We start from the raw sequence: 15,528 nt of genomic DNA, 5'->3' as shown, positions 1-15,528 counted from the left end.
TGTCTCAATTTCCTCACCTGTAAAATGGGGATCATAATAGTGCTTTCCTCATTCAGTGAGGACTCAAAATGATAACGCACAAACACCATTTGGTGTAGTGTCAGGCACACAGTAAGTGACTAATAGATGTAGCTGCTTAGTGTCATCACGACAGGTAACTATGCTGGTTAATACCAAATTAAGTAAAGGTAGTATAGAATCAGAGCATTTGACAATGAGATTAGGATCAAAGTAAATGCTAATGACCTAATTTGAGGGCCCTCTTGATATTGGCTCCTATATTCAATGAACGTCACCTATAAACTTGTAATAGGCAATAACTCGTGAGGTAAATAATCATTAAAATGTGTGAAATGGCCAAGTGTTGCTATCAAAAGTTCCTTTCTCCTTAATACTAGGCTGGCATACGAGTCTCCACAGTGAGATCTGGTCTATGAAAATTATCTGTTTATATCTTACAGTTCTATTGTTTTTTTTTAAGTATCAGAAAAAAACTTATTTCCTCACCTTGGGTTTTTCTTCAGCTTCTGGCAAGAGTGGTTTTCCATCTTTATCCTGTGAATGAAATTGAAAATTCATTTAAAATGAAACAATAAATTTTGCTTTCTTATCCCATTAAGTTTGTTTTTGAAATTCCAGGGTATGGGAGAAGAGACTATCTTTTGCCAATATGTTGGAGTAAGTTTGTATTTCAAATTAATTTTTTAAATAAAGTATCAGAATAAGGAACTGAGTTATAAAAATCAAGACCAAATGCTATAAAGTACAATGCAAGTCCTTTTTTTTTAAAGTTACTGAAAAATAATTTCCATCTTTGGATAAAGAAGTATAATTTTTTCAAAGGTTCTTTGGCAAGAAAGATGCAGCTTCATTAAAGAAAGGCTGAAAAAAAGGTTTTGATTCTCCAACCAGGGTGAAGAGGTAGATCTCATTCCTATAAAACTGTTTTAATTGTTTGGACATTCACATTCTAGAATATTTCTTAAAGTACTTTATACTTTCCATATATAAGCATTACAACTATTTCCCATCAGATGTTTATGTGTATTATTTCAAAGATAAATGACAAATATAATTACAGGGATAAGTCCAGTCTCCTCACGCCAAACCAAAACCACTTTCACTAAAGACATTGGTAAATCATTATATGTTTCTCTACCACTTACAAGGTCTATGTGCTTTTATCCATTGGCAGTTAGAGAAAATATAAACATAATTATTCCTTCCACTTTAAGGTTAAGGATCTGTGTCAAGAATGGTTAATAGCAAACTCTTGAATTGGTGGAAATTTTAGTGACCACACACGGTCACTACTGAGGAAACCCTCTTTTAAAGGGTCCAATTGTTCAGGACAGAAAATAAAGGTTTCAGGGTTTCCAGAGTTGCTATCTGAACTGGGACAGACATGCCCTGAAGCCTCCTGGGGACAGATAGAGCAAAGCGGGACAGCGAGCCGCCAGCATGCAGAGGTGAGCAACGTACCGTGGCCGGTTTTAATCTATAGTCCAACGGGACTGTTTCCTCATCTTCACCACACTTCTTTACTTTCTCTTCTTTGGCTTTTGCCTGAAGAAAGTGGAGGGGAAAAAAAAAAAACATTTGGATCATACCGGTAAAATAAGACATCACTCTCTGGACCCCATGGGTGTCGAGGAGAAGACCAAATCAGATTAAAGGGCTTGGTGAGCAGCCAGGAGAAAGGCAGAATAGGGATACTAGAGGCAGAGGAAAAACAAGCCAGCCAGGAATCCTGGGGAGGTGTCCTTGTCCTGTCTCCATGACACTGGGAAGCCACCTAGACTTTCTTTGCCTTAGTTTCTTCAGCTGTAAAATGGGGCTACTTCTTTAAGAACCCTTACCTAGCTCTCTTGATTTGTAAAGACCAGCAGAGAAAATGAAATAGATATTCTTTGAAGGAAGTTAGGAAGAGGGTACAAGTTAGTTGCAATTATTTTACAGGCTTCATCTGTCATACTCAATGAGGTACTTACCTAAGGGGGAGAAAAAAAAAAAAAAAAAAACAACGCTCAGGAGTGTTAAACTTGTTCAGTGTGAAACAGATGAGAAGTGGGAGAGACATCCCATCACAAATCTGGCTGATCCATGGATAACTGGTTTTACTTCTTTTCAAAGAGTTCTTTGAAGAGTCACTGGATTACTGAACCATGAGCAACCGAATGCATGGACATAAAAGTACACTTCCACAGCAAATGTGGCTTTCAGGATGGAACATCTGCATTGTAAGTTACTGGTGGGTAATGTGAAGTTTCATGATACATAATAATTTGTATCAGTATGAAGACATGGATTTAAATCACAAGCCAAGGAGCTACTGGGCACAAAAACGTGTGTATGTATGTGTGTGTGTGTGGGGGGGGGGGGGTTGGTATCTAGCTGATTCTAGCTCACCTTATCGCTCCCATGTACACCTCAGCCTAAGACAGTGGTTCTCCGTCAAATGTTTAGTTAGTTGATTAATTTTAAAATATTTAATGAGCACTTTTAATAAGCCAGGTACTTTTTCTAGGCTTTGGGATTATACTTTTATTGTTCTATAGAATAATAACTGTCATTAAGGGATGAAAGGATTTTTAAAAAATATTTCCGGTTATATTCTACTTCAGGATATAGAGGAAGTCTGATTACACAGAAGTTCTCCCCAGTTCAGGGATCTGTGAGGTCTCTAGCTATAAAACAGTCCTCATGAAAGGGTCACCCATATAGGACTGTGCCCCCACTTGGGCTTGTGAACAGTGAGTCATATGCACAGCTAGATACCTTTCTAGTCCTCTTTGATCTTTATATTTCTTAAATGCCTGCACTGTGGTTTGTATTCAATAGGCGATGAAAATAAACATCCCCTGAATTGACATAGTTGCAGACTAGATAACTGCACTAGAAACGGTAGTGGTTTCGTCGCTAAGTCATGTCTGACTCTTTTGCGACTCCCATGGACTACAGCCCGCCAGGCTCCTCTGTCCGTGGGATTGTCCAGGCAAGAGTACTGGAGTGAGTTGCCATTCTCTTCTCCAGGGGATCTTCCAGACCCAAGGATAGAGACCTGGTTTCCTGCACTGCAAGCAGATTCTTTACCAACTGAGCTACCAGGGAAGCCCTAGAATCAGGGGAGATTAACAATGAGGTATCACTACAGAATAAATATGCCATGGTACATTATTTATAAGAATGACAAGCAGGCATGGACCTCCTCTCTGAAGCATCACCTGGCATAGAACGTGCTGGAGTGGCCGTGGACTCCTATGCCATATCAATCTTTATGGGGTTATCATAGCAGACTAACCAAAGTAGTGAATTCACCATCAGGTACTAAAACTCAATGTAAGGATCCAGAGGATTAGAAAATCTTCATACTTTATATATAATTAAAAAGGAAAACTAGTGGAAAGAGTGAAAATGAACTGTTCTTTTTGTTCAAATTTTAGAAGTTTGCTAGTTTTCTAGAAGAAAGTTAATACATTCCCTGGTATTAAAAAGCAGAGACGTTACTTTGCCAACAAAGGTCCATCTAGTCAAAGCTATGGTTTTTCCAGTAGTCATGTATGGATGTAAGAACTGGACCATAAAGAAAGCTGAGCGGTGAAGAATTGATGATTTAGAATGGTGGTATTGGAGAAGACCCTTGAGAGTCCACTCGACTGCAAGAAGATCCAACCAGTCTATCCTAAAGGAAATCAGTCCTGAATATTCATTGGAAGGACTGATGCTGAAGCTGAAACTCCAATACTTTGGCCACCTGATGTGAAGAACTGACTCATTTGAAAAGACTCTGATGCTGGGAAAGATTGAAGGTGGGAGGAGAAGGGGACGACAGAGGATGAGATGGTTGGATGGCATCACTGACTCAATGGACATGAGTTTGAGTAAACTCTGGGAGCTGGTGATGGACAGGGAGGCCTGGCGTGCTGCAGTCCATGGGGTCGCAAAGAGTCGGACACGAATGAGCAACTGAACTGAACTGAACTGGTGCCTCATAGGCTAAAGAATTTGTCTGCAATGTGGAAGACCTGAATTCAATCCCTGGGTTGGGAAGATCCCCTGGAGAAGGGAATGACAACCCAGTCCAGTATCCTTGCCTGGAGAAGTCCAGGGACAGAGGAACCTGGCAGGCTACAGTTCATGGGGTCGCAAAGAGTCAGACACGATGGAGTGACTAACACTTTAATTCCTCTACATCCCTAAACCTAAACTATTTAAAACTTATTTTGACATAACTTGTTTTATATCTACTCATCTGATTTTAGTCACTTTAAGAGTCTTTTCATGCTGGGATTTATGTTTATACTTTCCCTCTCCAAATTACCATCTTCTTAAACCACCCTAATCAAACAGCCCCGAGGCAGAAGAGCTCTTGGCAGGCTGCCCCGGAGCCCTTGGGGGTGGACCCCCGTCCTTTCGGGACCACCCTTTCCTCGAGACGCTCTGCCTCCTCGCACCCTGTGGCAATCCAAGTTCCCCTTCCCCCCAGTGCATTACTTGGTCCTGGAGGACAAGGGCCCATTGGGGACCAGCGGTCCCAGACTCCGGGGGAGCTGCTGGGAGTGGCCGAGACCCACCTTCCCTCCGGAGACCCGGATCAGGAAGTGACAGGGGAGGCTGCAGCATTGTGACAGCGACGGCCGCCAGCTGCCACCTGCGCTGGGAGGCGGGCGCTCCGGAGGGTCCCCCACCACTGCCTGCCCAAGGGTGCCCTCAGGAAGGTCCCCCACCACTGCCTGGCCCGGGGTGCCCCCAGGAGGGCCCCCCACCACTGACTGGCCCGGGGTGCCCCCAGGAGGGCCCCCCCCACTGCCTGGCCCGGGGTTCCCCCAGGAGGGCCTCCCACCACTGCCTGGCCTGGGGTGCCCCCAGGAGGGCCCCCACCACTGCCTGGCCAGGGTGTCCCCAGGAGGGCCCCCCACCACTGCCTGGCCCGGGGTTCCCCCAGGAGGGGCCCCCCCCACTGCCTGGCCCGGGGTTCCCCCCAGGAGGGCCTCCCACCACTGCCTGGCCCGGGGTTCCCCCAGGAGGGCCCCCCACCACTGCCTGGCCCGGGGTGCCCCCAGGAGGGCCCCCCACCACTGCCTGGCCTGGGGTGCCCCCAGGAGGGCCCCCCCACTGCCTGGCCAGGGTGCCCCTAGGAGGGGCCCCCACCACTGCCTGGCCCGGGGTGCTCCCATGAGGGCCCCCCCACTGCCTGGCCCGGGGTGCCCCCAGGAGGGCCCCCCACCACTGCCTGGCCTGGGGTGCCCCCAGGAGGGCCCCCCCCCCACTGCCTGGCCAGGGTGCCCCTAGGAGGGGCCCCCACCACTGCCTGGCCCGGGGTGCTCCCATGAGGGCCCCCCCCACTGCCTGGCCCGGGGTGCCCCCAGGAGGGCCCCCCACCACTGCCTGGCCCGGGGTGCCCCAGGAGAGCCCTCTGCTTCCCCTCCTGTTTTCCCCCAGAGGACTCAACAATCCTTTAAAAACTGAAATTTAATGTGAAAACTCTCTTCTACCAAACATGAGCAACTCCCCAGCTCCACACTCTAAACATGCATTTGTTCTAGCTATAAAGCAATTATTGCTTGATTTTATTCTAATTGGCGACAAGGTTTCAACACTTTTCCCCAGAGTTATATAAAGGATCTCTCACCCCCATCTGCGGCCATCTCCCCTCTTTCTTTATAAAGAGAAGCACCTGGAACCCTTCTGAAAGACAGATTTCCAATTTCCATACGAGCAGACAAACCTGTTTCTCACCAGGCCACCGCCTGTTATCTTGTTTAGCCAGGTGTCACTTAAGAATTGGCAAAGGAGATTAGTCGTTCATTTGAAGTATTAAAATTCTAGATGGTTTATAAGATAAACACTCAAATATCCTTCCTGGTTGCTAACTCCCCAGCAATAAAATATCTGAATTAGCCAGACCCTGGAAGTAAGGCAGAACAAAGCTCAGCTCATTTGAGATCCCTACAAAAAACAAAAGTGGTACAAAAGTTCCACACATGTGTTGGGAATTAGTTTCATAACCTTGTAAGCTGCAGACTAACAGGCTTTGCATGTGAGCCCCCAGGTCAGTACCTCATCGACCTCCTTAATTGAGCTGGGGTCGAGCTCCGGCTCCGGCTTCCGGGTGCCCAGGGAGGCTGACAGGGCCTCCAGGGCCTGCTCAGTCATGGTGTCCTGCGGAGAAGCAAAGAATTCTGTACGTTAAAAAGGAGACGCCCTCCTCAGCCGAGACAAGCCACCTACTGCTTTGTGACATTCACATTTTGTTAGTAAATCTCTTAAGAATGAACTGTGGCTTGAGGAGGGACTCTAGGTAGGCAGTTTTACTTGAAACCCAGCAGAAAAAAAAGAGAAAGAAATAAGAACTTACCAGTGAGAGGAAACATGTTTGTACATTAACGGTGCTCCTGGGGGTACACTTCACCTCTCAGCAAGCGAGAGGTGCAAGTACAGTAATAATTATAAAATACTCGTGTCAATATCAAAGTACTGTTTTTCTTTTTCTGAACACAGGTCCCTTAAAATGACTCTGACAACTCATGTCCTTTAGCCAAGCAGAGCCCAGGAAGCAGGGGGCCCTGAAGTGGCTCATGGCTGTAGGAATTTCCACTCTCAGGGGTGTGGTGCTCTCTGCTTCTCCAGATAAAAAATAAACCGGCCACTCCACAAGCCAGAGGCAGAGCAGTGCCCACAGAAAACTCCTCCCTGCAGTATCTGGACGATCTGCAGACAGTGCAGGTCTTCTCACCCAGAGTGGCTGTGGTCAGGGTGGACAGAGTAACAGCAGCAACGCTCCCCATGAGCGACACAGGAAGTCAAGCCCTTTAGCAAATCAAGTCAAAGATCTGATGTCCCCAGAGAGTGGTGTCTCTGGGGTCCTGCCCTTCTGTGTAGAGTAATGGCGAGACAATCCTCTCCCAAACCAAGGCACGTGTGCCAAAATCACCCATAAGCATTTGTAGAAACAGAGAAGGCCTGCCTGACCAATATAAGCCTGACTTCACTATGCCACGCAGGCCCAAGGGCAACAAAGGTAGTCGACGGGTACAATGCACTATTGAGATTCCCGCTGTGCCCCCCCCAACCACCCCCACCCACCAGGGGGACCATGCTGTGGTTCAAAGAAGTAATTATTGATACCTCTTCCACTTTCCTTTTTTTCTCTTGGGGTGGAGCAGCACTGCTGATTACCCCAGCTGACTGAGCTTTTAAAGCCTCTTCTGTAGATTTCTGAAAAATAAAAGAAGGTTTCACTGGCAGATGAAGGAAATGGATTAACCAAACAGTAAGAACCAGAAGTAAAAAGTTGGCATCTTGGGGCTTCCCCAGTGGTCAATGGTTAAGAGGCCACCTTGCAATGCAGGGTACACGGGTCTGATCCCTGGCCAGAGAGGATCCCACATGCCATGGAGTAACTAAGCCCGTGAGCCACCGAGCCCTCAAGCCACGACGACTGAAGCCCGTGCACCTAGAGTCCCTGCTCCGCAACAGAGAACCCCCCTGCAGAACCCTGCACATCACAACTAGAGAGCAGCCTTCACTTGCCCCAACTAGAGAAAGCCCCAACGCAGCAATGAAGACAGTGTGGTAGAAAATAAAGTTAAAAAAAAAAGTTGTCTTAAAAGTGGGAGGTAGTTTCTAACAAGTTTCCCTAATTGCAATAAAAACAATACCTCCTTCTCAGTTTTCTTTCCATCAGCTGCAGGGGAACTGCAGGTGAAATCTGATGACAAGGCATCGATGGCATCATTGGGCCCCAGGGGTTTCTAAAGAAACAGGCAGCATGACGGGTCACACATGGGAATCATTCAAGTGACAGAACAGATTACAAACCCAGCAAATGACGAATGCACTCGTGCAATTCTTTGACTACCAAAGGAGATACTTAACGAAATAGATGAAAGCCTATGCTTGGGAGGAAATTGGATGTCAATGAATATTATTTTTCTGTTACTCTCAACATACTTGTTACTATGTTAGTAGCATATTCTCATCCTATTTTTAATAATATTTATTTTGTCCTAAAACTTTCTTGCCCCATTCTTCTTTCCCTCAAAAAAAAAAAAGAAAAAACTAATTAGGAAATAAACAAGCACTGAAATGACCCCCATCCCTGCCCTCTTCCTCTGAATAGATGGAAACTTCATCTGATTTAGAGATCACTATAGTCAAAATCCAAAAATACAGAATTGATAACTCTATTCCCCCAACCAAAGATATGAAAAATGTTAAATCTGATCTTGGAAGACATTTATGTAAACTCACCGAGGAGTCTGGAGGAGGGGCTTCGATCCCTTCTTTTTTCTGAAACAAATATTAGTTTGATGATGCTGAGAAGGTGAGATTAATCCTTAGAGTCAGCAAAATGCATCCCTCAGTGAATGCAATGGGTTGAACTTCGTCCTCCCAAAACTCACATGCTGAAGTCCCATCCCCCAAAACCTCAGAATGGGACTCTATTTGAAGATGGGACCTTTACAGAGGTAATTATAGAGGTATTTAATTTAATTACAGAGGTAATTAAGGTGAAATGACATTAAGATGGGTCTTATTTCAATATGACCAGTGTTCCTATAAAAGGGGGAAGTGACCCAGAGATCCACAGAGAGAAAAGACGACATGCAGATATGTACACGCTGAAAGAAGACATGGAATTATTCCACACGGAGGTATCTACATGTGGAGACCAAGCAGAGGGACCTGAAACAGAACCAACTCTGCCCACATCTTGATTCCAGTCTTCGAACCCTCAGAATTGTTAGACAGTAAGTTTCTGTTGTTTAAGCCGTCCAATCTGTAATACTCTGACATGGCAGCCCCATCAAACTAATACGGTGAGCTTCAGAGGAACAACAATTTCACAAGCCCGTTATTTTATCTAAGTTAAAATAACTGGATATATTAATGTGATAAGAATGATAATTCCAAAGAGAAAACAATAAGGTGTAAATACGTAACTGTTTAACTTACATTCAAAAGTTCCCTGTATTTTGGAGGTTGTGTGGCTTCTCTTTTACCCAGTTCTTCTATGTATGTAGAACTCATTGGATCCTAGGGGAAAAAAAAAAAGTAAGTATAGGGATATTAGCTGAGAATGTTGTATACATAGTTCTTAAGCCAAAGTACTATTGCATTATCAATTTACAGAACTATTGAGATTAAATACAAATCATTAAGAAGCCAGCATTTTATGCAACTCTGAAATTTTATGTCTCTACAGATACTTGCCCATGTTTAATTGGCTTAACCTGTAAATAATGCTATAAAATATTCAAACCAATATATTAAATTTGATTCCTATATAAAATACATTTTATTTTAAAATATTTTGCATTATCTAATATTTCTATACCTACAAAAGAGCAGTTGATAACAGTGAATTTCTATATAACTCAACAGATCTAGTTATTTATGTAATAAGAAAAAGTCAGAGTGACTTCTCTTTTTCAGCACTCTTCAATCCAATTTTTCTTCCTTGTTCTCCAGAGATAGCCACCATCCCAAACTTTATCACATCCATCAGTATAAAGCTGAGTATATTTTAAAACAATTATTCCACATGTAGGTATCCATAAAAAATATACACCATTACTTTGCTTATTTTCAAGTGTTACATAAATGGTATCAGATCAAATTCTACATATCATTCTGCAATGTACTATTTTTTATTCAAAATTATGCTTTTGTAATGAAACCATATTGATATATGAACAAACCATTTTAACCACTATAAAGCATTCCACTTGTCATCAGCTTGTTTCCTGTTGAATGAAATCATTTCCAAATGTTTCACCTGTTCTTATAACTCCTTACACACTGGGCAAGGCCCTCTCCAGGGAATCTGTCTAGACATGGAACTGCTGGTTAGAGGGTGTGCATATATTCATGTGACATCCACAGACTCTGGGCCACGTGTCAGACTTTTACACTTCTGCCAATCAGGTAAGTGTGAAGTGCTATCCTTCTGTGTTTTAGAATCACTTTCCTAATTACTACGGAGACTTTCATGTGTCTACTGGTCAAATTTTCTCCTAATTTTATAATGGGCTTTCTTTTCTCACTTTCAAAAATTCTTCATAAACTCTAAAAACAAGTCCTTTGTTGTGTCTGTTGCAATATTTTCTTCCAATCTATGGAATGTCTTTCTTAATACCAAAGAATATATAATTGCTTTTTATGAATCAGGAATAGAGATGAACTGAGGGTAGAAAATATCTAGAAATCAGAACAAGTTCAAGTCACAGGATGGAAATATCTGGAAACCATAAGGACAGAAACCTCAAAGACAGAACATAAGTCTTTGTGACTCAACAGAGTACATCCCAGCTGTAGTCTCAGAAGAAACAAGCAATCAGTGTTTGCTGATCAACACAACTTGCATAGCTCCCTGGGACAGTTTCCAACCACAACACTCATGGTCAGTTGCTATCACTCACACTGACAGCATCCTGTTTCTCTTCAAGTGACAGAACACTGTGCATCCCTGCGTGCACCAGGACCATGACCTATTAGCCCTCCTACTCACTAGGTATGAATCGTTACAGACATCAAGATCACATACCAAAACTTCCGGTCCAGTATATGCTGTCTTATCTTCTTTCGTCTCTTCAGGTTCTCCTAAAGTGTCTATCAAGTCATCCAGAGCAGTATCCATGTCTGACTGGAAAACAGAGTAGATATGTAAATGCTACTAGCTACACATCCTTCACTTTGGCTTTTTAACTACCAAAAGAAATTCTATGTAGAAAGATACCAAACACCAAAAGTTCTTCAACTATCAAAATGGTTAAAATCTGATCTGTAATAGAACTTATTAAAGTCCCAGAGTTCAGACTCTAGTTTGGCAAGATAGAAAGCCACATTCAAGTAAGAATCACAATTTCAGTAAATCTAAAGGCATTAACTAGGTGAACAAGCAAGCGTATGGTTAATTACGGCTGTCAGACCACTATACCAATAGTCAAACGAAAAAAGAAAACAGAATACAAAGAATGATGATCATGTTGCTATATAAAAGAGGGGAAATGCCTGGTATTTTTTATCAATTTTTTCCACCTCTCCCAAATAAAATGTATCTCAAAAATGGATTGCCCTGTGCTCTTTTACTCATTTGTGGATTTTTGTTAACTTGCTTGTCTGAAGATGTTTACAAATAGAAATTTCCTGAAAGGGATGTTAAATTTATAAGAAGTGACAGCTTATTCTGTCCATATGGGCTTAAAATGGTAAAATGAAAGAAACAGTGCCTCCATCCTATTTTTGAGGTTAATAATGACACATTGTCGGACTTCCCCTGTAGTCCAAAGATTCTGGGCTTCCACTGCAGGGGGCATTATAAGGCAAGGGTTCCATTCCTGGTGGGGGAAGTTCCACATATCTCACAGTGTGGCCAAATAAATAAAACAACTTGTTACTTAAAAAAAAAAAAAAAAAAAAGATTCATTGTGAAGACTAAGCTGCTTTTAAAGGGAAAAATAACAAGTTGAGGAAAGACCCTTTACTATTTAATTCAGCTTAAAAATGATTGCTTTTTTTTTGCAACTACCATATATCTACTACAACTTCAGGAACTCACCAGACTGTGTAATAGAATCTGGGGCCTGTTAGCTTTGGGCTGATTCAATTGGAAATTTCAGAATAAAGAAATGCCTGGCATTCTTTAGATTTCTTTAAACCTCTGTTTAAAGAAAGTACATTTGCAGGAGGGAAACTGAAATGTAAACTCCTTGATATATAGCTGGAGTCTTCAGAAGAGGGTTACAATATAAAAAGGTTACAAACATATATGAAAAAAATCACACTTCCAACCCAGTTCCAATAGCTTCAAACAATTCATTAAAAAGGTCCTTTAAGTTACCCTCACCTCATATTGTCTGCCCTCGAGAAATCAGATCACGAGAAGCACAGAGACTCTGAATAAATACCTATGCAAAAATGCACTGTTGTCTTCATACCTTTCCAGACGGTTTACTCGGTTTGGATTCAGCTGGTACGGCTGATATTAACGATTTACTTTCTTTATTCTGGTGGGGATTGAGAAAGGGATAAAAACTCCTCAGACATGGTTATCAAGTTCAATAATATTACATACTTTAAAATGAATACATTGTAACACAAATAATACTGATCATACACTGGACATCTGCTCTGTGCCAGACACTACATGTGCTATATACTTTTCAGAACATCATAAGTAATAATAATAATATTAATCTCACTTAGTGATCTAACAAGGCTCAGAGAGGTTGAGTCCCTTCTCAGGTCACTCAGTAAAGGACAGCACTAGGATGTGAATCCAGGTCTACCAATCTCTTCCTTCATGGCTCTTGGCTGCCTCTCCCAGGACCTGTAGCTAGTCTTTGCAACGCTCATGAATTTTTTCTTATCACAAGGCAGCCACTGTTTCTAGGTGCTGTTTTCTTGGTCTTTGCACCCACACATCAAGACCTCCATACCCCTTGCTTTGTCAAATCATCACACACTCTTTCCTTCATTTCCGTGAAATGAATGCCCTTCCCACCACTGCTTCAGTTGCTCCATCCGTAATTGACAACAATGTTCTAACCTGAGATTTCCATGCCTTTACCTGGACATAATCTTCCCTCCGTTGCTCTGCCAGGCACCCGTCTCCTGATTCTCACCTCTCGCAGCACCATCCTGGTTCTACGCTGGCACCTCTGCCCTCTGCCCTCTGCCCCCTCCGGCAGACCTTCTGCTTTGCCCCTCACACGCACACTCTGCATGTTTCTGCTGGGCTGCTGGGCCCAGGCAATCATTCTCTAGGGTCAGGGGCCAGGTGCTTTCGGGGCCAGGAAGGAACTAAATGGCAAGGTCGCTGGGTTGCAGACAATGGGAAACTGTCTTATTTGAAGGTCTCTGAAATCTGCACAGCAGAGCTTGGAGGCGGAGCGTACAGGCTCAGACGGTCCGGGTTTGCACACCAGCCCACACACACACCGGCTACAAGCGGCTGCAGACAGGTCACGTCTGAACCTCTGTATCCTCGTGTGTGTGAGAACCAGCGTAGTCATTGCACCTACTGCAGAGGGTTGCAAGGGTTAAACTGATCGATCACAGTGTGAAAGCCTGTGGTTGGGCACATGCTAAGCTCTACCGAAGTACTACATAAGCAATTGCTGTGATCATTGTATTAAGGATACTGTGGAGGCACTAGGGTGAACCCAAGCCCTGGCAACTGAATTCAGTTCCTCGGTTCATCCGCAGCCTCGCGCAGGTGTTCGCTCAGAGTCACCCTCTCCCCCAGCCCGCTTCTTCTCCGTCGTCACCTGGCCTCCAAAGCAATGTTTGAATCGCCTCTCTCGGGACACCTCAGAAACTTCAATTCAGCCTGTCCAAAGGCAGGCATCCGGTTTCCACCTCCACCAATTCCCCTCCTTCTGACCTCTGTGAACCCATCAGTGGTAACCAGGGCCGGGCTCACCACTTAAGAAGATGCTCGCCTCACGGGTGCTGACTGCACTGGCACAAACCTAGCAGTGATGCCTGGCTGTTTTGTCTCACCTTAGGCTTGCCAACCTAGTCCATTCAGACGCTGAGGCCCCAGGTTGTCTGAGATTTTACTGCCGCCCATCATTTGCTAAAACCTGAAGTTTGCACCTCTGCCACGCCTCCCGCATTGCTCCCCACTCACTGATTCTATCCTAGCTCTAATTCAGGCTGACTTCGGACTCCCCGCAACAGCCCCTGACCGGCCTCCCTCCTTCCAATCTCTGTCTGTCATCATAGCCACTGTGATCACTTAATCCTCCTGCAGCCTGGCTTTAATCCCATCGCATTGCTCCATCTGTTCTCTGATCCCCTGTGTTTACCTGCTTCCTGCTATACCACTGCCAGGGGGATTAATGCATCTCAGCATGCTCCGCGGCAGCGCCTCGACCTGTCTTTCTGGTCTTACAATCCCACTCACGTCTCCTGTGCTTCACCCACACTGGAATGCACTTTGCACACAGATCACACTTTTTTCTCTCTCGTTATGTTTGTAAGCCTGCAATCCCAGCTTTCCTTTCATGACTCACTCAGACTGTATCCACTCAAAGTCCTCCCAGGTTCTCCAAATCAGACAGAATCCCTGTCTCCACAAACGCTCCCTGCGGGGGCCTGTTTCAATCTGCCTGAATGCAGCCCCAGGCATGCTAGAATCCCCAAGGACAGAGGAGCCTGGTGAGCTACAGTCCACGGGGTCACAAAGAGGCGGACACGACTGAGCATGGCACATCCAGAAAAAGAGAGGCCAGCCTGCAGCTGTGTCCTGCAGAGTCAGACCACAGCCCACAGAGCTTTACACACGGTGTGGACTGAAAAAGAAAATGCAGGTCTTGTCAATCTCATTTTCTAGGAGATAAATTAGAGGCAAAGAAAAGTGAAATAATTTGTCCCAAGCCCCAGCACAAGCCGATGCACAGCAGAATCCCATATAAACCTCGCCTGACTTTACTGTTTGATTTTATAGATAACCCTGGCTAAAGCATGTGTGGCATACATTTTCAAATTCTGAGTGCATTTTAAATCTATTCCAAGATATCCAATCCTCCGCCTTCAATCTATTCACTTTTCAATCTGTGGCATCTAAGTATCTCTCATCAACACAAGAGAGTGAAGTGTACCCGTGGATGGGGCGGGGGTCTCAAGGTACATATAGGGGAAAACAAAACAGTTTAAAATTTGAGTGTTTTCATTTAAAGTTCATGTAAATTTTGCCATCATGCCACCTGATACCTTGCATTAGTTTGGAGAAAAATAAGAGTGCCTTTTCTTTTCCAAAATCTAAGAAAAATGGATGTTTCAGGAAGATGGGCCATACTTTTGGGCCATCCTATGACTTTCCTTACCATCTAGCCTGCAGGGGGATAATAGTTCCCATTTTGAGAAGCAGGAAAATAAACATTTTTTTTTTCTTTCATTTCTATCTTATCGTTGCTGCAATTAGTTACCTGCGGCTTTAAGAGAAATAAGTACTAAAAATTCTGGGATAATATGGCTTCCAAACTGATTACTAACTCACTGCTAACTCTGTATTGCTCTGAGTGGAAACAGCAGACCATTTCTTGTCTTACACGCTTGAGCTAGTCCCTTCAAAGGATCTAGGGGAGCTGCCCATAATTTGCCAGCAGGTCACATATACTCCTGAGAGGGCTTGTGAGACCCCTTCGGAAACGTCCCCTATCAATTCATGTAGGTGCTGTGACTGCACATGATTTACTTGCTTCAAGAGGGTAGTGTTCATATGAAAAGTTGAGAGTAATGCTAATTTAAGGACTCACGGGAGTTTTATGTGCTTCATTCCAAACCTATAAATCCTGCTGGCAGGGTCTGAGTCCACCTACATTTTAATTTCCTTGGTATTGACACGAGGCCTTACACATGGCAGGTGCTCGGTAACTGTGTATTGAACACAGGAGTTTTAAATTCATTTTTGGTGTCTTGCCCTCTTCTCTATTCTTTAGATGCACGCTCCTCTTCATAAAATGTCACATATGACGTGTTCAGTTTTACCGAATGACGGGTTATTTGGGTATGACA

The 15,528-nt window shown here is 43.9% G+C and overlaps 1 protein-coding gene across 1 annotated transcript in view; it reads right to left on the bottom strand.

Moving 5' to 3' along the window:
- CAST (calpastatin) overlaps positions 1-15,528 on the bottom strand; it is a 124,616-nt gene that overhangs the window by 26,575 nt on the left and 82,513 nt on the right. The window contains 9 exon segments of the mRNA XM_020875463.2: positions 508-555; positions 1,483-1,566; positions 6,061-6,162; positions 7,129-7,218; positions 7,662-7,754; positions 8,254-8,292; positions 8,959-9,039; positions 10,550-10,648; positions 11,943-12,011. Of these exon segments, the coding sequence (XP_020731122.2) occupies positions 508-555; positions 1,483-1,566; positions 6,061-6,162; positions 7,129-7,218; positions 7,662-7,754; positions 8,254-8,292; positions 8,959-9,039; positions 10,550-10,648; positions 11,943-12,011 (705 nt within the window).

Source organism: Odocoileus virginianus, chromosome 3 (genome assembly GCF_023699985.2).
Source record: "Odocoileus virginianus isolate 20LAN1187 ecotype Illinois chromosome 3, Ovbor_1.2, whole genome shotgun sequence".
NCBI lineage: Eukaryota > Metazoa > Chordata > Mammalia > Artiodactyla > Cervidae > Odocoileus > Odocoileus virginianus.
The sequence above is the reverse complement of the archived record's forward strand: the minus strand, read 5'-3'. Positions and strand labels throughout refer to the sequence as shown.